General features: G+C 34.4%; 1 protein-coding gene across 12 annotated transcripts; it reads right to left on the bottom strand.

The window, feature by feature from the left end:
• Positions 1 to 8,346: 8,346 nt before the first annotated feature.
• Positions 8,347 to 22,547, bottom strand: LOC108196102 (protein PHYLLO, chloroplastic). Of its 12 annotated transcripts, none has more exons than XM_064081127.1 (28): positions 22,319 to 22,547; positions 22,026 to 22,226; positions 21,675 to 21,892; positions 19,994 to 20,099; positions 19,761 to 19,877; positions 19,398 to 19,499; positions 18,628 to 18,687; positions 18,413 to 18,481; positions 17,718 to 17,828; positions 17,416 to 17,649; positions 17,226 to 17,324; positions 15,817 to 16,383; positions 15,210 to 15,434; positions 14,154 to 14,453; positions 13,979 to 14,046; positions 13,555 to 13,713; positions 12,854 to 12,979; positions 12,639 to 12,770; positions 11,857 to 11,974; positions 11,568 to 11,723; positions 11,204 to 11,449; positions 10,902 to 11,069; positions 10,543 to 10,686; positions 9,843 to 10,304; positions 9,307 to 9,606; positions 9,060 to 9,217; positions 8,859 to 8,966; positions 8,347 to 8,743 (listed from the first exon to the last, which is right to left on the bottom strand). In XM_064081127.1, the coding sequence occupies exons 1-28, from the start codon at positions 22,496 to 22,498 to the stop codon at positions 8,497 to 8,499; spliced, it is 5,181 nt and encodes a 1,726-aa protein (XP_063937197.1). In that variant the 5' UTR covers positions 22,499 to 22,547; the 3' UTR covers positions 8,347 to 8,496. The 12 variants fall into 12 exon arrangements, with proteins under 12 accessions (XP_063937197.1, XP_063937198.1, XP_017218694.1 ...); XM_064081128.1 differs by having other exon boundaries at positions 17,455 to 17,649; XM_017363205.2 differs by having other exon boundaries at positions 22,035 to 22,226.
• Between the last annotated feature and the right edge of the window lie 621 nt (positions 22,548 to 23,168).

Below are 23,168 nucleotides of genomic sequence, written 5' to 3'. Positions count from 1 at the left end.
CTTAATACCCCTAAGTAGATAATAAAAAACTACTCTAAATTACTTAAGTTATATGTTGTACCAATTTTCGCATGCCTTTAGTGGATGAGCTCATATCATCGGCTTGTCAGAGTACCTGTTCTAGATAGTAGGATGAAGAATCTTTATATAATACTAAAATTTGATAGAGAATCAGTGACCTGTCATCATTATCTAGGATGCTCAGACTCGTCTGGAAGGATCCGACACGGACACATATCCTGGTATCCGATACGCCAAACCATGATATCATAGATCCGGGGACACATTTCATGAGGATCGGACACGCGGATATGGACACCGGGATTTGGATACGGGGATATGGACACTACAGTATTTTCAATTTTTTGTATATGTTTAAGATCTGATTTGTAATGCTATTATAAGAACAGAAGCAATAAAATTCAAGTTCCCAGTTATCCAACTTATGTTTCAGTGCCTTACTGAAAGGCATATGTTAAGCCTATTTGTATTTAAGAGGAATCAACTCAACTCTGATAAGAAAGCAAGTAAATAGCAAGTACTGTTATCCGGAATCCGTACGAAGAACGTCAAATGATTTATTGAAGATTTTATGTCAGAAGAATTTCAGGATGCTGCTGCAAACCACTGGAAGAAGTTCATTAATATGATCAAGCCTCAGTGTACAAATAATCTTTTGTAGCACGTCCAGAAGATCAGAAGGTATAAAGTTTAAATACTTTATTTATTCAGAAGATTCCATATTGTGTCATCAAATGAAGATGAACTAAGAAGACGAAGAATCGACGAACAAGCCACCGCCTAATTGTTTAATTGACAAGGAATATTTAATTCAGCTAGTTACAGATGAACCAGACAGTACATTTGTGTATCAGCTCATCCGGTTAAATATTCTGAGTCAAGAGAAGGTGGTCGTTCAATCAAGTCGAAGATCATAATTATTTAAAGAAGACTGAAGACTCTACTGAAGAAGGAAAAGGATAATTAATTATCTAATTAATTATTTCACTTCTCAAAATAATTATATTGGATGTGTAATTTATTTATTAAATTAATTCTATCTCGAATTAATTTAATTTATGAATTTATGCATTTAAAATAATTAAGTGAATATTAATTGGTTAATTAATTAAAGGGAAAATGGATTGTCTACTTGAAATACACAAGGAAAGACAATCTAGTTGATTGTCTAAGTGTTTAATCAAAAGGAAAGACAATCCAAGGCATTGTCTTGCTAAAACAAGCAAGGTAAGACAATCCAATGGATTGTCTTGCTGTTTTAAGCAAGGTAAGACAATCCAAAGGATTGTCTTACCGCCTGTTGCACTCTCACAACACGGCAAGACAATCTCCTAGATTGTCTTACCGCATTTATCCCCCTCCTTGACACGGGAAGACAATCTCTGAGATTGTCTTACCGATTGTTGCATTGTCTTGCCTTGGTAGCTTGCAAGACAATCCTCGTGATTGTCTTGCCGATTGTAGAACAGTAAGACAATCTCCCAGATTGTCTTACCGCACTTCTCAATTGTCTTACCGACCCCTAGATTGTCTTGCCCACGGATTTCATTGTCTTACTAGTTGTAGACAATTAATTTAATTGTCTTACAAGCTCTAAAATAGCAAGACAAAGTGCCAAATTGTCTTAGCAAGCTAGGGATTGTCTTTGCCACCATTGTCTTACTAGTTCAAGGGTTTTGCCTATAAATATGGCTCTCCCTCATTCATTTCTTCTTGTTCAAAGTATTGTAAAGCTTTCAAGTTGTGCTAAACTTGCTATTCGTTAAATCCGCAGTTTACTGTGCTTTGATCATTCGGTTGTTTTGTTCCGCTGAGTTAGAATACTTTCTGTCAAATTTATTCTACGAACTAGTGGACATTAAAACGAACCATATTAATTATATAACGACTTAAAACATTGTTATATTAATTAATCTTAATCTGATTAACAAGTTACATTCCAATCAGATTTATTCCGCCGCGATTATTTTGTGACGATTGTATTCAACCCCCCCTTCTACAATCGTATCTGGACCTAACACTTACTCTTATGGATTATCACTAAACAAACTCATAGAATCAATCAATCACAAATCATATGCAATTTAGTTCAGAATTCAGATTTGATAAATTAAACAGCAGCATATTAGCAAATCTTTCAAAACACCCGCAAAAGTAGCAAAATATTTTGACCAAAAAAATAAAATCTTAATAGTTAACAACCGGTTTTAAGTAAATAGTCGCAAAGTCTGGAAACATCAAACACAACGCATCAATCCATCACAACTCAGCGTCATTGCATCAAAGCCTCTTTTTTACTCCTCTGTTTCGCGATCTTCTTCACCATTTCCGCTGAATATCCTCCCTTCAACATCAGGATCATCAATAACAATATTTGCAAGTGCTTCAACATAATCATCATCGAAATGAATGGAATTTCCATCTAACACAGAAGTTCAAATTTTATTACAAAAAAATATATTACCAAACCAGATTTAATATTTAAAAAATATGTAAGATTAGAATATTACCGACATCCCAGTACTTGGATGGTCCTTCAGTGTACTCCTCACTCTTATGAGATAGCAGCTCTCAATTATTTTGCACAAAAACAAGATCTTCGGTTCTCTTAGAGGCAGGCCAATTTGTTTCGCTGAATATTTTGAATGTTTGAAAAAGAACTCCAAATTCTTTCACAACAAGAGGAAGATGCCGGTTGTGAAAGGAGTTTTATAGCTAAGCTTTGCAACATTGGAGTTTCTGAACCATAGTTAGCCCACCAACTAATAGGCTCTTGGTGAACTCTTACTTTAAATACATGAGGTTCCGAAAAAAATCCCAAAGCTCCCGAAAATTTCCCATACTCAGCATTTATTTTTCTTAAATCATCTTGATTTGGAAACATTTTTTTAAAACATTTTGCCCTGTTCAGTGAAACCTCACGATCCTCATTTGGTGCAACTTGAGCAATTACACCACTGCCACTATTTAACCATGCATCACTATAGTATTTGGGAACGAGGTAATGAGCCATACAATGCAGTGGGGTATTGCTTTTATTCCACCGATTTTCTAAAACATATTGCACATCATTAAAAAATTCAGATTCACCATTTTTGGATCTTTTCCTTCCTCATTGAAAATTTTTTCCCTCGCTTCTTCTATCATTGAATCCCACATGTCGTAAACAAGATGAAAGCAATGAGTGTTTGTGTTAGCAAGCCTAATCATGTTGTAAATCATGTTGTATGTAGGAGATGCGAAAGCGACAAAATATTCTAATTTATCCCACCAACGATCGGAAATAACACACTCTTTCACATGATCTGCTTTTGCCTCTAAGTTTGTCTTCCTAAAAGCTTTCCAATTAGGATCCAAAACAGTTTTTTCAAGAGCACTTCTAACCAACAACAACCGCTGACCCATGATAACATGTGATGCAAAATGTGTTTCTGCTATTTTCATCAACATGTGTTGTGAATGTGTTTGATAAATTGTAAGTGCTCTACTGTGATTCAAGATGAACATTGTAATTCATCACAATCAAATATCAAATTTGAAATCCACTTACAGGTAATGGCTGGAGTTGGCATTTTGTTCGCGCATGGACTTTAAAGCCAAATTAAGTGAGTGAACCACACACGGAGTCCATTCTGCCTTGAAGTTGCTAGCATTGTTAGTGATGATCTGTACCATGTTGTCAGGCCCTTCTTGCTCAATGACATCCAAGACTAAGCTTGCAACATATTCAACATCCTTGATGTTGCCGCTTATGTCAAATGATTTCACAAACATAGAAATCCCTCCCGAAGCAGCCATAACATTGATAAGAGGTCGTTTCTGCTTATCACCCCATCCATCAGAGCACAACGAGACACCTTTTTCTTCCAAGAATCTCGAAATGATTGAAGTAAGAAATTCACATGACTCTTTTCATTCTCTAGTAATGTAGTCCTCATCCTGTTATATGTTGGAGGGACGTAGTCGGCCACCCTGCTATTTGATAGTCTTAAACAAAAGCGTCTGAAATATGGATTTTTCACTAAAGAAAATGGCAGAGTTGAAGCATAAATCATGTGAGCCATCTCTTTGTCAACCTCATCTCTATCCACCACACTAAAACATGATTCCAAAGTTCCTTTATTTCTTTTCAGCTGTTTTAGATCCGAACCAGAGGGCAGTGACATGTAATCTTGTTTTCTTGTTGCTTCCAGCGCTTGCTTGGACTTTCGATTCTCAGCAGCTTCATGCTCTCTTCTTAGCTCTTCTCGTGTTTGATCAGAAATCGTGTTGCATAGATCAACACCATAACCTTTTAAATGCAAGAGATGACTTTTCACTTTTGTATAGGATCCGGTGACTTATTTGTTACAGTAGTTGTAGACCTATACTCGATTTTCACCACCACATTGAGGGGGTTTGTCGACTGTTTCATGACTCCATAAAGGTGCTGCATCAAAGGGTGTCGATTGTGTAGTGTTTGGCCTTGTTGGTTCTGAGGAGTTTGATTGAAGGTTTAGCATTCTTGTGTTTGGAGAAGGCATGGCTAGTGGTTATAGAGGCTAAGCATGACTCAGGGGAATGAGAAATACAGAGTATGTTTAGGTATTTTATTAATGTGAATGTGGCATATGTAACCTTAGTTTGTAGGGTTTAATGTGGTTATGGAAACTGAATAAATCAAGTGATTATTGGTGCAAGTTTCTAGAAAAAAAAATCTTTTATGTACGTTAATTGCTCTCTTTGTTGTGAAGTTTAAAAAATTGTTACAGTATTTAAAAATTGGTACACCAAATGTGCTAGGCTAAAAAAATGTTACAATTAGAAAATTGTGTGTAATTCACTATTTTAATAAATTCTATATATTCATTAACAAATATATATTCACTATATCATAAATTCTATAATTATTCATATTTAAGTGATATAGTATTTAAAATATAATTTATATCTACATGATCATACTCTAATGTTATCAAAAAAATGTGTATCTTGTGATCACATCATTATAATTGTAGTAATAAATTTTATGCATAATTTATTTAATTATTTATAAAATATGTTAAATCCTTTATTCGTTTTATTTTTCGGTGTGTATATTGATTCTAGTATATAGAATATGTTCACATATGTGATCACATTGTTAAATTGACATCAAGTGCAATTGCATCCTTACTTTCCAGTGAAAGTAATTGTCTTTGTCAAGAACATGAATCTTCACTCCAGCATCCTTCTTTCCCATCTTTATTTTAGCCGTGTTGATCTTTTTCCTTGTATGTTGGGAACCTGGCTCTGATACCAATTGTTATTTTACACAAACTAGCAGAAAGACTGTAAAAGGGGGGTTGAATACAATCATTCAAAAATTTAAAGGATCAAGAACAAAACACAAAGTAAATAGGAGAAAGGAAATAACACCAGTTTTTAAAATTACGGGTGGATTGTTTTATCTACCCGAGATATTTTATATTAAGAAGAAATCTGTGGATTGATTACAATTCTCACAGCTGCTGGTTCAATACTAGTTCTCTCAAACTCACTCAAGCTTTTCTAATGTTTCAAACAAGAACTATTGTTGCTTCTAACTTGGGTATAGATCCCAAGTTTACAAAGTTAACTAGAATACAAATTTGCACTCTAAGCTAAACTTTGTTGCACCACGTTTGTCTTTATGCATGTCTTCTAGATTGTCATTATCTTTGACTAATCTTCTCTAAATAATCCAAGTTGCATTGCATAAGACAGATGTGTTTTTGTTTCTTTTTTATTGTCCCAAAAAGGCTACCATGTCCAAATTAGTGTAATTAACCCATGTATTCTGTCAGAATTAAGCTCTAGTCATTTTCAACGGCTGTTTGCTTCATCCGTTGAAAGTTGCTTCATCCATCGATTGATTTACAAACTTTATCGATCGAACACTGTAACAGCTTTAGCAGTTGAAGGCTTTGATTTTCATCCATCGAAAGTAGTGCAGCCTTCATCAGTTGAATTACTGATTCATCCGTTGAACATCCTTCACTTAGACCAAATTACATGGCATTGGATATTTACAATTAGCCATCCTATTCTATCCATCCGTTGATGATTCTCAAGATAAATAAGATAATAATTACAACTGATAAAATGATAAAGAATACAATTGAACAAGTTACAAAGTGTTTATGTTATCAACAAACTTATTGATTCCTAACATTATTGTAATAATATACTTAATCATTCACATATGATAAATTATTGGTGTATTTTCTAGTGTGGACTTTGATCGAAATACGTTCACATATATATGTTATAAATTTTAATTTTTATAATGCATTATTATTATTATTATCATAGTAATATACCTTATGCCTCTTTATTTATAATATAATTTGATTTTTGAAATGGTATGAATACATTTATATGCTAATTAATTATTAAAATTGATAGATTTTTTTCTATAATTTTTTATAATATTGATACTTGATCCTACTGTATCAAATATGTCCTCGGATGTTACGAATTTGAATAAAAAATAAGATAAAAATTTGTTACAAATTTATTTAAATTTTTTTTATAATATTGATACTTGATCCTAGTGTATCAAATATGTCCTCCTTTGTTACAGAATCTGAATAAATAAGATAAAAAAATTTGATAGAATTTTATTTATAATTTGTTATAACATTGATATTTGATCCTAGTGTGTATAATATGTATGTTATAAAATTTGAATACAAATATTTGAATAATTAATATTCAGAAGATTCCAATTTGTTTCTACTTATGAAGAAGAACTTTTAAGACGAAGACTCAACGAAAAAGCCACAACTTAATTGTTTTATTGACGGAGAATATTTGATACAGCTATACACAGATGAACCTGACAGTACATTTGTGTGTCAGCTGTTCATATTAAATATTCAACATCAAGTAAAGGTGGTCGTTCAATCGATTGACAATTCAAGACAAAGATATAAAAGTTTTAAAGAGGACATAATCTTTGCTGTAGAAGAAAAATGATTAAATATTTAATAGTTTATATGTTCACTTCTCAAATAATTATATTAGTTGTGTGTTTTATTTGTTAAATTAATTCACTCTTGAATTGATTTAACTTATGAATACACACAATTAACTTAATTAAGTGAATTATATTCTATTGGTTATTTACAAAAGAAATCCTTTTTATATACATATATAACAACTCGGCAAGGCAAAGAATTCATTTGTCTTCCCGAGTTGTTTTGCTCGCTCCCCTTAAGGACACAGGAAGCCAATATGAAAGATTGTCCTGCCGTGTGTGCCAAAGGAATACCAAGACAATGTGATACATTGTCCTACCGAAGATTCAAGGGAACTGCCAAGACAGAGACTTCCTTTGTCCTACCGAATCATCAATAGCTTGGCAGACAATCTGTTAGATTGTCCTACCGGGCTATTGATTGTCCTACCTCTTGAAATATTGTCTTACCCCTTCTCTTTTTATCTCGCTCTTCTTAGTTTTGTCTTTCCAAACCATTAGATTGTCTTACCTTGCTTTGTTTTGTCTTACCTTGTGTGTAATTATCTTATCTTTCATTGTCTTACAAGTTCAAATGGTTTGCCTATAAATATGGTCACCATTCTTCATTTCTAAGTTTTCATCACTTGTAAAACCTTGATCAAGTTGCTAAATTGGCGTATTGTTATATTCACAGAAGTTTTGTGCTTTGATAACTCGTTTGTTTTAATCACTAATCGAGAATACATCAATGTCGAATTTATTTTACGAACATTAGTGGACATTAAAACTGAACCCCTTTAATTATATAACGACTCTAAACATTGTTATATTAATTAATTAAAATCTATTTAACAAGTAAAATGGGGACAAACCAAACATTGTGCAAAGAAATAGTGAGAGCCATGAAACTATATTCTACATTCAAACCCTTCTTCTTGCTAGCTTTCTTAGCTATTCTATCTCATGGTATATATGTTGGTCACCAGACTCTGTTCTTTTAATATCCACGTTTGGTTTAGTTTGGTTTGATTTGGTTTCAGTGACATATAATGACCATTATATTTTTTGTAATGCAGAGGCAGAGAGGATGCGAGGAACATATGCAAGGGGAACATTTCGTTGTCCACAAATGATCAAATGTACACAAGTTTGTCAAGGTTTTGCGAATTGCTGTGTGAATGGGGAGCGCATCTGCGACAAGTACCAGTCGCAGATAATCATGTTTTAAGGTTATGCATGGAACTTGCAAGTACTAAATCAAATTTAGTGAGTATTATTTCTTGATTTTACCACTTTTTATACTCAGTTCTCTCATCGTGGTGTTAAATTGAAATCTCTCATTGACATGATTACAATAAAATCTCTTTATACCAGTCAAATTGTGCATGCCTATGAAAAATAGTTTAATGTCACACTGAAACTCAGTATTTCCTTCAAATCAAAACCACTTGGTATAAGAATTACAGTTACGAGTCATATATCTCTTCTTCTTTTGGTAAGGAAATAAGACCTGATCAGACTCTTTTATTCGTTAGAAAGCTTCTAATTGCTTTAACAACTGGAAGAGGATTTTCTAAATGGACAGCATGCCCGCAACCCGGGATTTCTACTGTTTCACAAGTTGTGGACTTCCTGTTGCCCCTAGATTCTTGACTGATTGTAGAACACATCTCTTGAGCAAGTCGCTTAAATTTATCATCTTTTTCACCCACAATCAACAGAAGTGGTGATTTGCAGTGTTTCAGGTCTTCCCACAAAGGTCTGGCATGCCATATGTAAAAACGATAGAATAATTAAGTTGCATTCTGTGAAATAATAACTTGAAAAATGCTCTTAGTGGGAAATGTTTATTTAGGAAAAGGTTATATAAACTTACGGTTGTCTTCCAACACTTAAATCAGAAAGCACTTTTGCAAGACCATGAACATCATTGTGTCTCATGCGACTGGTGACTATCGCCTTAAAATTCGGATGGCATCTTAAGCTGCAAAATGCAACAAAGTACTAAGGAAATTAGACATGTGATTCAGATATGAAGAATGCGAAAGAAAAACAATAAGGAGAATCCCGACAATACCTATTCCACAGGTCTCCTGCATACCAAGTGTCTAGAAAGCATTTTAAACCATATGAAGTAAGCGAACAAGCCCTGGAATCATCTTTCATCCTACGAATATTTCTAGCAGGCTCATCTTTCAACCCAGGGCTTCCAGATATTACAACAGCTCCTTCAACCTAACATAAACAAAGAGGTAGATTCAACATTACTTCACTCCTCGGTTTATTCTGTTTAGATAAAGTCAAGATCCATCAAGTTTATTTACCATATCAACGCATCTTAGGGCCATGTATAGAGCAACCCTTGCCCCCATTGAGTAACCAACTAAAGTTACTTTGGGTGCGTTGATAGAAGAAAGCAACTCGCAAATAATATCTGACACTGCCTCAATTGAGAAAATATGTTCTTTTGCAGGTTCAGTAACAGTGTCAACTTCAATCTTTGATTTTCCATGTCCAGGTAGGTCAAACGCAATGCATCTTGAAAATCCTGAGATGGCCTCCATGACAGGAATCCATTCCTCACTAGTTCCGAGGAAGCCATGAAGAAACACGACGACATTTTCCTGCTTAAGAAAATCAGGGAAGTAAGAATGTAGATAATTTGTATATATTTTAGGAGTGCATTTCGACTACAAACTATAAATTGGGACATAAACATGAAAATAGTAACAATAAAGTAACACATTTTTTAAGTATTTAGGGAAGACTGCTTCTCCATAACATGAGGTGGACAGCTGGATAACTAATCAAAACAGAAAAAGGAATATTATATTACTAACAAAATTTGTTAAATTCTTACATTAGTATCTTTTCCAATCTCATGCACATTAATGGACATGGAGAAACCCTTTGAGTGAACTTGTAACTGGTAAGGACGAACTTTCTCCTCAGAGTTCCTACTGACGATATAATTCTGATCAAGTCGAATATTTCGCAAGAGTCGGCCAGCATCTGCAGAAGAGGCTTCCATGAAGCCATTAAAAGGATTACGAGTTATACTTAAAGGCTCTGTAATCACATCTTGTGTTAACCAACGATAAGTTCCAAGACCATGTGCTACAGGTACTGGTGCTTCCTTATTCATCAGTCTATATATTTCTGCACTTTTCAAATCGAGATAGCAAGAAAATTGTATATAGGCTGACAAACCAAGGCCACTTTCAAATGCAGCACTGACAACAGCCATCTTCCCCTGCTGCTGAGCCCATCTTGCAATCAATGCTGCATTTTCAAATCCTCCGACAACACTTGGTTTGATAACCTAGAAACATAATAATCATAAGCAAACTTAGGAACCTGCGAAAGATCTTCAAACAACCCCAGTAAAATTGTGCAACCACGTTTGGACATGAGATACGTTAATAGTCGTTGAGTTATAAAACTTTCTAAACACCATTTTTTTTTTAAAAATTCATATATCTAGTAATCTACTTTCACCTTAATTAGATAAACCTATAACCTGTAGACTCGAAAGAAAATTGAAATATATGCTTACTTACAATGGCAACTATTCCAGCATGACTGAACTTCTCAAGAGTTTTGAGAGGATTTCCCTGAATGTTATCGATGGTTTCGTCAAGTGCTACAGGTAAACCAGTCTCTTCACAAAATCTAACTATATCATCTCCATCCCTAACAGGCTCCTGAACATGGTGGAATGTTAGCATTTTTAAAATAAATGAGCATAGTCTACAACTCAGAAATAATAGATCATATGGTAATATATTACTACTTATTCATTACTTCGATCGCACGAAGCATATATGATGTCACTAATGAACACATCAGGTGATGATGATTAAAAATTTATGGATAGGAGGTAGACCAAAGATTAGGGTAAAAAAAAGCTCTAGATGACCTCTATATATTGCAGGTCACAGTCCTTAACAGAAGAACCAAAACGTATTGCATCTTCGTAGATCCACTTTCGATTTGCATCAGCACGCAGTTGAATTTGGCTTCCAACTATCTTTCTTACTTCCTTTATGACATCAGCATCTTCAGTAGGGTCTGCTCTCCGTGCAACCTGTGGATAAACCCAAATTTAGTTCTTCAGCATTTGTGGCCTAATAATATGGTAGGAAACAAGCTGCTAGAAAGAGGATCATAAATTTATCATAGACGAATTTTTGAGCGACTGTATTCTCAAACAATGCTCACTTTTAGCTTTATTGCAGTAAATCCTTCTTTGACAAGTGTGCCAGCAACATAAGCCACCTCCGAGGGAGTTCCTTTCACATCAAGAAGAGCACATATTCTCACATTTGGTGGTACTGCAGACGTTTGTTTTTCACTCTCTGTCAGTGGCTGGAGTATATTTAACAAACTAGAACCTTCTGTAGCTGCAATGGCATTGAGTATTGCCATCTCCAGACCACATCGAACACTTGGAAAAATATAACCTGGCTATATATCAAGGGAAGGAAGGCATCGGAAACTTCAGTACAATGATAAGCAAAATATTGAGGAATAAAAGTTGCATTGCAGATATTCAAAAATTAGAGACATTAGCCAAGACGCCTACCGGAATCCCTAAGTTGTTCCATATCCAAGAAGAAAACGAGCCATTTAAAAGGGGAAGCATAAATTCAATATTAACTCCTTTGATGACATGCATAAGAAATCGAAGTTGCTCTTCCACATCTAGCAGATTTTCTTTGTGAATTTCAAGAGGTGCAACCTGATAAAAAAACTAAATTCAAAGAAGATACACACACACACACACACACACACACACACATATATATATATATAAAATAATTATTTTGTGTTTCAATATGCTAACATATCGAGAAACTAAAACACAAGCTTGCCTCGCCAAAACCAGCATTTCCATCTTTAAGAAACAAAGCTAAAACAAATCCTTCTCTGTAAAATGTAGTACTGTCACGAGTAACACGAGCTGAAGTAGGTGGAGCACATAGCCTAATTCTGCCATAGTAATGTAAAAGAATTTGTTAGCATTTTAGGTTAAGTTAAAAAATGCTAACTTTCAGTTATTACAGTAAACTAGTGTATAAATATATGTACTTTTAGTAGTTTAATAACATATTTAGTCATTTACATTTTAAGTTTTTGTTACTTTGTTACTTAAATAGGTCATGTTCCTCTTAGAACCCTTAGCCTAAGAACCTTTAGAACCCTTAACCTTATTTCTAGTATTAGTTAGGATTCTCCAGCAGAACTGCACATGCAAAAAATGTCGTGTTTATGTATTATATTTTGAAAATATTTTTGAACACACACGATGCAAAAAACATGTAAAATTATTTTTGAACATAAACAACGATGCAAAAAACATGTATTTAGAATTAGATCCTGAAAATCTTTTTAGAATTTAGGGTTCTGCAGCAGAACCTTAGTGGTTGTAAGGTTCCATTTTAAGAATTGGTTCTCTCTTGAGCGCAATATATTATAACAATATAAAAATACTGTTATAAAATATTTTCTATTTAGTTTTTCTTTATGGAGTCTATATTAGTACTTCAATCCTTCTTTTTAGCTTTGTGGGAACAGGTGAAGACAGACGACCAACCACCTGAAGTCCCTTGCTCTAATAATATATAGGATATAATGCTAATCAATTTACACACACCTATACAAGGAATACTCCAACTTCTGAATTGTACAATAGGTAGATCCTCTTAAGGCTGAATTGGAGAGTGAAAGTTTTGTTAGGACATTGAAAGAGTGATCTGCTGCATGACTTGCAAATTTTTTCAAACAGCTGAGATGCAGATAAAGTCGCGTTAGAATAGCATGTTTATGAAATGTATAATTTCAACACTGAAGCAAGAAGATGCAGACTACCTGTGAAAGGATGTGTTTCCTTCTATACAACTTTCAACTTCTATTACACTATCAAGGGCTTCGTGTTGAGCACTAATTAAAGCATCTTGCAGATCCACTTTTCTGTTAACATGCACGTGTTTTATGCTGCACAAAGAGATTTGTGTTAATAAGAACCAAATTATTATCATCTAGCTTGTGTAGATTTTCTCCGGGGATAATTTTAAATTTAATATATGACATCTTCACCTATAGCAGCTTCCACAATAACAAATACAATTATAGAACACCTAAAAATAATCAAACTGCCATTAGGATATTTTTAATACTAGCTGGAGAAATTAAGGGGGAATGGAATATGATTCCGAAATTCCATAAGGTCATGCAAAAGAAATATTTTATATATGTATATATGGGGCTATTCATACTTCGAATTTTCGTAAAGGATCAAAATCAGTAATTTTATCTTCTGAAATCAAGAAAACGTTTCAGGTGTTTGCTTGTCATAATCCGATGTCAGATAGTAATTCATAAAGGTTCAGTGACATCTTGTCAGTGTGAGCCTGCAGTCATGATTGTGCTTAAAGATCAATCAGTCTTGAATTATGACGAGAAGACTTTTTCAAGGAGCAAAGTTGTCAGATCATCACTAACAATTATTGAGCTGAAAAGAAAAGCATATAAAAAAATAACAACTGTGAACAAGGCTTATTAGTTCTAACCCATGTGCCAAGCACAAGTTCTGAATTGACACATCATGAGAAGTGTAGAAAAACTGCTCTAGTACTCTCTTCTCTGTTGTTGCCGCAACAGGAAGGAAGCTGAAAATTGCACCACCATGGTTGTTTATCACCAGTATTGTGATTGGTTTCCGGGGTATCCTATGACATTGGAAATAAGATAAATGAGTCATAATGACAATTCAGTATAATGTCAGAACTACGATACGAGGATATGCAGCCAACTTATGCAACAGTAACCTCCTGGGCTTTGCTGCTTCTGCTCACCCCCATAAATTTTTACCAGGAGGTCAAAGTTAATAGTTTCCTCAAATAGAATTAAAATGCAAAAATTAAAACCAGGTAAAAATGTAAAACATTGATCTCTTCAAATATGTAGCTACTGGTTAAAGGAACAATATATTACCTTTGTTTCAGTAGTGCTAATCCATTTGTATCATGCAGAAAAGAAACATCTCCAATCACACAAAGCACCTTAATAAATTTAGAAATAAGAAGCAAGGTACTGCCATGTGACTATTTATACATCAATCAACTTGAGACAAGTGACCAAATCTTTTAAGCAAATTGGAAGTACTCACTCTTTTTTTACATCCCACAGCAAATCCAACAGCAGTGCTAAGCAAACCATCAATACCACTAGCTCCCCTATTTCCAGACACTCGTATCCCATGACACGGCAATCCTGAGCTTAATAGAATGTCATTACTATGTGTGCAATTTGTCCAGTTAGATCCATACATGTCCGCGTCACGTATAGGCATGCTGTTTCCAACAAACACTGCTGATCCACAGTTAAGAGCTTCAAGAATAACATGTGCAATATAGGGTTCCGTCAATGACTGCTCCTGATGAATTAAAAATGAAATTTCCCGAGAAACCTATGGAACAAGAAAAAAGATTAACTAGAATCAATGTAAAAAAACATTGGGTAGAACCTGAAACAGCCAAGTAAGGAGCACCCAAATCATTTTTTGGTTTTACTTTACGATATAATTGATAGACTACATATTAAGTGTATTTTGAAAAAACTCTTGTTGAATCAGTTAAACACACCTACTAGCCTACTCAAAGTAATATCAGGTAAACAGTAAACAGATTGTCACATAGTGTTGCAAGGATAGACAATAAACTAGCTGTACTGACTTAAGGGATAGAGGTATCGACTATATTAACCTACATTTGACTTGATAATTATATATGAAGATATGCATGTACGTATGTTTTTGACATTACCACCAATAAATCTTATACTCAGTAAAGTGTGATAGCTCTATCACTTAGTTTGAACATTTAAATCTACCAATGACCACAATCATGAATAAGAAGGCGAGTGAACCTATATTTTGGATGCCATCTTAAAAGTGCTTCAAAACCAGTTCACTACAGCACTTACATACTTAGGCTGTGGAGGAGACGAGAAAACAAACAAAATCAATTTAAATTTCACATGTGGTTTCAAATTGAATGTCCACCAATGTGACATACAACTATTATATTCCTTACTACACACCAATCCTAACAGATTTATCAGGCTAAACTGACCCAATTCATAAACTATTGAATATTTTGAAAGGTGAAAAAATTCAATCACGGTAATTGAATTAAAAAATCAATTAATTTTAGAAAACACATACCATTGTGTCTAATGCACAGAGAAAACTAGTCCAGTTACTGCTGATCCCATTTATTGAAGCTTTAAGCACATGATCAGCAAACTGAGCAGCAGTACATTGGATCCTATGTGTTACAATGTGTGAAGGATCATGACGATTTGGATGCTTGTCAACTAGTATATATGAGCATGGGAAGCAATCTTCTAGCATTTGTGAAATGCGCTTGCTCGTAATCCTGCTTCCAATCTGGTATAGATATGTGTGAGTGTGTATTGTTGCACAGGATGATGGACTAACAGTAACCAACTAATAATATTGACTCAGAATATAAGGAGAGCAATATGTTAGTAAGAGCATATTAATTTGCATACCCCACAAGTCGCAAATCTAGACGTTTAAAAATATATAACTTTAAAAGTCTTTCTATTGTAGATTTGTAGTATGAACAGTTTGCTGGTTACAAATTAAAGCAAATAAGTAAACAGAAACTAAAAATGTCCTGTGCTTCCTGCACAAAAATTCTATATAGCCAGCTCAGTTTCACTGGAGGGGTAACAATATGTCTTTTAACGAACCTTTTTAAATCTAAACTTTATATAAACATCGCCACATCCAAAGTATTATATACCTGAACAAAAACATCAGCCTGTGCCCAATCCCGGACTGCATCTGATAGTAGGGTATGATCAAGATGATCAACAAAAACAAAATTCCCTCGTATTTCAGAAAATGAACTCGTATACATCCTCATTCGTAAACCTGACAAGATATCAGCTACAACGGGCCAAAGAAGGTGTTTGGCCAGAAGAAGTGCAGCCCATATGTCATCCTCTGAAGAGATGGCGCCTAGTACCAAAACACCTCTTTTGGCTCCTTTCATAATATTTACAATTTCTCTCAGAGAGCCATGTGCCTCATTCGATGGAAACGTATGTTGTATATTTACGTAGTTAGTAAATGGGTCAGCACTCATCATCCAAGAATTCAATCCTTTCAAACAACTCAGCATCCAATTTTTTGGACTACTGTCCAGTGGTTCCCTAAAAGGACAATTTATATGAACTGGACCACAAGGCGAAGAAGTTGCCCAATATACTGCCGAGTCAACTGAAGTAAGTACCATCCTTGCAGGTATAATATCTGTAGGTACTGGAAGACCATAGAAGTGCCTCACAAACGGAGCAAAATGGTTAACCTAGCATGTGAAGAAAAATAAAAAATTGTATTGAAGGAAATCATCATTTAATGCACAGATGAAGATTGTTTCTGCTTTAGCAGGTTTTACTAGTATAAATATATAGATAAATCTTTGTAACAGAGACAGATATAGAACAAACATATTGTGAAAGTACTGTAATTTTGTAATACTTAACATAGATTATTAATCACACACCACGTACAAGTTTTAGACACTTGACCTTACACTTAGATAAGTGAATGGTCCACCATTAGGGCTCCTTCCCTTGTAAGCATTGTTACATTTAAGGAATTAAAAATGCAAAAGAGCACTCTATATGACAGAAACCTCTTGTAGCTTGATTTTTTGGACTGTGTCAGTTACTCGGTCAATTAGAACCTCCAGCACAACAAAATTCAAAAAAAAAAAATGCAGACGTTTTATGCTTATTCACTTATAGTGTAGGAAGACACCAGAATCGTTCCAACACTTATTAGTCCCAAGTTCTCAAGTAGGGAACCATGATGCTAGAGAACAATTTGTAGTCCTATGCCAACATTTTTACAAAAGAATTTGTAAGATATTAGAGAAAATATACTAAGTTCTCGCTCACATACATGATTGACATTGTATCTCCATTAGATGAGAAACAAACTGATCTTGAGGTAATTCAAGTATGAGGAGGTTGCGCGAGGTCTTAACTCTTATATATCTACATAAATTATAGGCATAGAAAGAAACCAATCCAGAAAGGGTTTCTGTTGGCAAGAAATTTTTCACAAATTCAGCATCTTTATATTCCAAGATACAGTGGACATTACAAAAAAGAAAGGGAACTATTAATCAGTCATATCAAGTACCTGATTAATTGATTGATTTGCCCCAGCATCTTGAAGCTCTGGAGGACGATCAGCTGTGAGTAATAGAAGTGGCACATAATCTTGACTCGCCTCCACAACCTGCACATTTTCATATGTTGAGCTCAAACTTCCTCACAAGCAAGATCAGATATTTGACAGAAGAAATTAGGAGAAAAATATGTAACCGTACAAATAAGACAAAATACTCCATAATAGCTATAGAACTCACAGCAGGAAGAAGATTAGAAACTGCCGTTCCTGATGATGTAATTACTACTGCTGGTATATGAGAACCTTTTGAATAACCAATAGCGTGAAATGCAAGTGATCTCTCATCATAGCATACAGTACAATTTGTAAGCGGGTGAGCAGAAGCAGCAAGGGCCAGCGGAGATGATCGTGATCCAGGAGCTACGCAAAAGTACTACAACAGGAAAAAATTAGACAAGTGTACTCTTAAGACTGGCATTTTATTCCATCATGTAACCTCACCGTTAAACCAAGTCGTGAACATTCTTCAATAATAAGGGACGCCCACAAGGTATTGATGTTCGCATAGTCTTGGAAAGCATTACTCGTTTTAGCAACATAATTTGATGGATACTGAAAATGAATACCATATTGAGCATTAATTACAGAATATCATTTTAGTAATGGTTTTAAAATTCAAAAGGTTTTCAGGGGAGTAGTAAAACAAAATTGTCTGTTCCTGTACCAGGTAAAAGCATCCAAGTTGAAAACAATTGAAAATCAGTGGAGTAGCACACAAACTCATGCCCTCAAGCATTTCACTTATACTCAGTTGGTGGTTATTAGGGTGCCTTAATAATTGCCTCTCACGATCTAGTTTGCTCTTACAAAATTACCTATGTTTCAAGCAGTGAAGTTGTTGTTATCACTGAGTATGAAATTAATATGAAATACAGTCACAATTTATTTTAAAATTGAGCAGGCGTATGGGTTAGTTCTAATGATATTCACTTATCTCTCCCCTCAATGGAGGCTCTCGTTGCTATGCTAAGACATTACTACATTAAGATATAACATACAACGAGAAACACAAAGTATCTTGACCTATCTGCATGAACTCTGATCTTTTGCAGCATAAGGCCGTCAATATGTAAAGCGCATAAAAAAGAGAGTACATATTGTACATTTATTAATATAAAGAAACAATTGTGCCTTACCATGTTGCAAGAAATAGTAATAGTAGGAGAAAATCGAACAGTGAATTGATGAGAGTGGGCACCATTTTTCTGCAAACAGAGAGGGTCATGGAACTTGTATTATTCGATTAATGACCATCAGAAAATAATGAATAAAATAAACCAAGTGGCACCTTCGTGCATGCACTTTCTTAAGATCTTCAAAAGGTAGAAAATTACCAGGATAAAGGGAATACCATTTCGGTGGGATCATGCATAAGATCCCTTTCAGACACAGACAAAGCATTCAGGGCCACCTATAAATTCAAGTTGCTTTAAATTAGTAAACCTGAAAAAGTTGGATACATTGATTAGCTCGAAGCAGTTGGATCCGAGACCTCAAATGTAGTGTTAGAAGGATTAACCATAGGATATGGGAATGCAGGATTGCACATAATAAACATAGAAAATATCAAAAGAACAAAGACTACAGCTAAACAGTCGGTAATAAGATTTGGCACAATTAAATTGTTTATAGCACAAGTTCAATCTAAGTTAACTTCATAAATTACTACATTTCAAGCCAAGGAATCTTATACATGTATAGTTCCTTTTTTCAATATGATTATATAACTGGCACATTTATAATGTCAATAGAAAGTTATAAGCTTCAAACCTGGAGAATATATTTAAAATTTAATAAACATAATGGTGATCAACAGTCTGTCTGATAAACTTAATCTATGTCCAGGAGAGTCTTCCCATGGTTTATAAATGGCACGCTCAATTTACAGGAGTCAGGAAGTAGCAAATTGACAATTAGTCACAAAAAAAAATCTTTATAAACTATCATATAAATCGCAAAGTCACCATGCTAGAATGCAAAAGTAAAATTGCAGCACAATGGCAACATATAGTATCATGCAAAATAAAACAAGAATGGCAGACAGTAAGAAAAACAGTTAGAAATATGAGTGCATTTTTCCTGACAGTTATTACTGTACATATAATAAGCCATGCAATTCACCATCTGAGCATTGTCATTTGTAAGCACTTCAGGTCTTGTAAGAGTCGAGTTGATAAATTTCTTGTCGCTTTCCCCTGTTCTGGGCCATAAATAATCTCTGGCCTAAATTGAAGAAACGTATTAATTGTATAATACACAACTATGAAGAAAGTTAAAATTTTGGTTATTTAAAATATAAATTGGATGTAGATATTGTTAAATCATAGATATGCCACACAAGTCGAACAGATCTGTCCATTCTTGTTTAAATCCAGACCAGAGAGCTTAAGTTCCCGAGTCCACATCATACATTATTATGTAGATAGTAGAAGGGTAGAACTGAAAGAAAAACATCAACAGGAGAAGATGACAACCTCAGGATACCTGGTACAGTGATAACTCATTAGCTTCAACAGCCTCCTTGAACTTACAAAGGGAAGAATCATTCCACGCAAGTGTCATAGATAAAATAGAAATCCCATCGAGCTCAATTAATTCAAGCTGTCAGAATAAGGCATATAATATAAACTCAGCAAAACCTTAGGTCATTAAATAAATCATAGAGAAGAAGTGGTAGAGATGCAATTGCAAGATAGCATCACGAAAGGTATGCTTACCTGAGGAACGAAAAAATATGATAAACCTGTCCCATAGAACCCAGGATCAGACCTCAGATCCATATACCCATAAGCCGCAACGAGTGTTGAATAATCTGAAAAATAACTACAGAAACACCACATAAACATTCTTCAGCTAATTTTTAAAGTGTACCGTATACATAGTCATGCAGGAAGCATCATTAAAAAAACCCAAGACAAAGTTGTTAGATGTATAACGAGGTGATGCACAGGAGTGCACCACAGAACACAAGAGTGCACAGCAGAACACAGGAACAAAGCAAGTAGAAATAGCGCCAAAGTCAGTTACAGCTTAGCTGTACAACTGTCACAGTCGGCTCCATCTCCATACTGCCTCTCTGTACATACAAACTCTATATGTAGCTATTATTCAGAAGGATCCAGAATATCCTAGAGAGTAGCTTAGGACTTATAAGTAGGATCATGATGTAGTCATTTTCTTCAAGCTTGTTTACTGCAACTTTATACAATCTTATCTTTTAGAGCTTCATTTCCTTACTGCATCAATGGCGTTATTGACATTTGTGATAAAAGTTACCGAGAATAACTTGACCAAGCACAATTCCAATGCCACCATCTCTCGTGTATGTTCCATTTGCAGTTTTTACAATGCATACAGACACAATAGGGAGCCACTGAGAAACTAGGATATGGGTGTGGGGTGCAGGTGCAGGTGCTTAGTGCGAAAATTCAGGAGGATGCATGGGGCACGGCATCTACTTAAATAAAAAATCTATCCTAAAATCTTAAAATTCACATTTTCAACAATTTTTTTCACCCATCCAACCAATGAGATTAAAATATCAAACAAAAAATAGATGGATACACACATTTTTACAATGTATAAAGGCAATTTAAAATCATAATAACATAATAATTCTAATCCGTTACACATATATCATAAAATAACTCAGATTTACTATGTTCATGTTATGTTAGATGAACTTTTGAATGCTATTGTATATACACATAATTTTGTATGATCTTCCCATCCATATAGTCGGAACGATGATACCCAGGAGGATGAGTTTTCTGCCCAGAGGTCCTTGACAAGTATAAAGTCTTTACCGATGTATAATATATATTTTTGATGTTACATATGAGAAAACAGTTATTAAATACCTTATCCTTCATGCAAAGTGAACCAAATGCGTAACCTAATAAAGGGATTCTTGACTCTAGAGCATCAGTTAAAGAGTACTTGAAAACATGGAAGTGTACCTAGCTATATCTTTTTTATTTGTGCTAGCACTTCTTTCAACTGCACTCATAAACATAGTTTCATGAAATTATGGAGCACACACTTACATTCACACTAACTTCATGACTTTTTAGACTTTCCAGTAACTTCATATATTTTTATTCATTGACAATATTTTGTAACTTTCCAAGATTTTCTTTACGTGTCTCAGAATCAGAAACAGTTCCTCTACTCCTTAATTCAGAAGAGGAATTATCCCTGGATCCTATTTCAAGTAGGATACACCAAGTATATTTTGTTTGGGTGGACAGACAATCACTAAAAACCTCACAAAATGTGTGAAAAAACACATTTAAAGTAAATACACTAGACATAATTAAGCTATTACTCACTAGAAAACTTTCCACTAGACTCTCCGAACACCTACCACAATTTAAATTTTTGTAGAAAAGAACTAACCTTTTAAAAGAGGCACAATGAGCTGAGGCAGAAGAATAAGATCCCTTAAAGGAAACCGCTGTGCCTATTCCAAAAACCCCTCGGATTGTATCCAAACGAAATGACACACTTGTGGAGTTTTCAATCTCATTGGACATAAAAAATTGAGGATATATCGTAGATGATTCAGGTTGAGAAGAAAACCAATTCAAAGCTCTTGTACTGGGAGACACCAGAACCTACAATTTCAAATGAAATTTAGATAAACAAGCAACGCCTTATTCATTAAAAACACGCATACAATCTCTATGAATTCAATTTCTCCCTAAACCATACATTTTAAAATTAGTAATCCAAAAGCACATGATATACCCGATTTACCTCAAACCTGTACATTCCAATCGTAGTAAAAGGAGGATTGGACTTCAAATGGCGAATAGCGTTGTCGATTTGATCGAGACCATGCTCAAGCGTCAATGCAGGTGAAAGAGTGCGAGTTATGCAAGTGGCCATAAGTAATTCAACTTCACCAGCTTCCAAAACCTTGTTTTCTTTCCTCGCATTTGCCATCACCTGAGTAAATCAACACTCAAACAGACTCAAAATTATTGAATCACGCGATAAATAACTTGCAGAAAAAACTGTATATTAATTTTTGTATGTACCTTAAAATGGCGAGTGGCAGGGCGATGAAGAGGAAGGAAACGAGAGGAGCGTGGGGATGAGAAAGTGTGGTTGGGAAGCGTGATGCTTATTCTTGTGTTGCATTGTTGCTGGTCATGAAAATTACAAGGAAAGTGAAATGGGAATGAAAGTGAGTGAGTTTGGACAGGAAGGAAAATCATTTTGGATGAGAGAATCGTAGCAAGAAGAGCATGGATAAGATAAGTTGTTCTACTTCACTGTGTTTCAGCTTTTTCAAGACCGGTGTGGAAACATTCAAATTGCAAAATTAAATAATTAATTTTAAGTATTTTAATATTTATAATATATGGAAAATAAACAATGATAATTTATAATATTAAGTAAAAATTATATATTAATCATCTACTAAAATTTATTAATTGAATGGATGTAAAAGGCTCAAAAATAATTCAATGATAATAGTTGGATTTGAAATTAAATATTTAGTATAAAAATATTTAATATCAATTTATGATGTGGCAGGGCTGCTTATGTGATAGGTGCTCCGTCAGCAAGAAAAATAATTCTGTGATAATAGTTGGATTTGAAATTAAATATTTAGTATAAAAATATTTAATATCAATTTACGATGTGGCAGGGCTGCTTACGTGATATTTAATATTTTTAATATTTTAAATGCCTAGTTATTGCTTGTTCTCACTTATTTATTTGTTTGTTTGTCTTTTTTTTAGGAATATTGCAAATGCTTGAAGAAATAAAAGAATAAAGCAAAAAGGAGAAAAAGATGGGAAGAAAAGGATCATAAACGAATATTCTACAAGGAAGGATCTAGATGGGACACTACACCCCCCTCTATCCTAATTCCCCCTT

Source organism: Daucus carota, chromosome 7 (assembly GCF_001625215.2).
Source record: "Daucus carota subsp. sativus chromosome 7, DH1 v3.0, whole genome shotgun sequence".
NCBI lineage: Eukaryota > Viridiplantae > Streptophyta > Magnoliopsida > Apiales > Apiaceae > Daucus > Daucus carota.
The sequence above is the reverse complement of the archived record's forward strand: the minus strand, read 5'-3'. Positions and strand labels throughout refer to the sequence as shown.

Excerpts from the sequence above, each read along its gene's own strand:
- LOC108196102 (XM_064081127.1), bottom strand. The coding sequence starts at position 22,498 with ATGATTTTCCTTCCTGTCCAAACTCACTCACTTTCATTCCCATTTCAC. Across the intron at positions 14,047-14,153 it reads CTGTGGGATGTAAAAAAAGA|GTGCTTTGTGTGATTGGAGA; the intron begins GTGAGTACTTCC and ends AAATTTATTAAG. Across the intron at positions 9,218-9,306 it reads CCCTAAGATGCGTTGATATG|GTTGAAGGAGCTGTTGTAAT; the intron begins GTAAATAAACTT and ends TGTTTATGTTAG.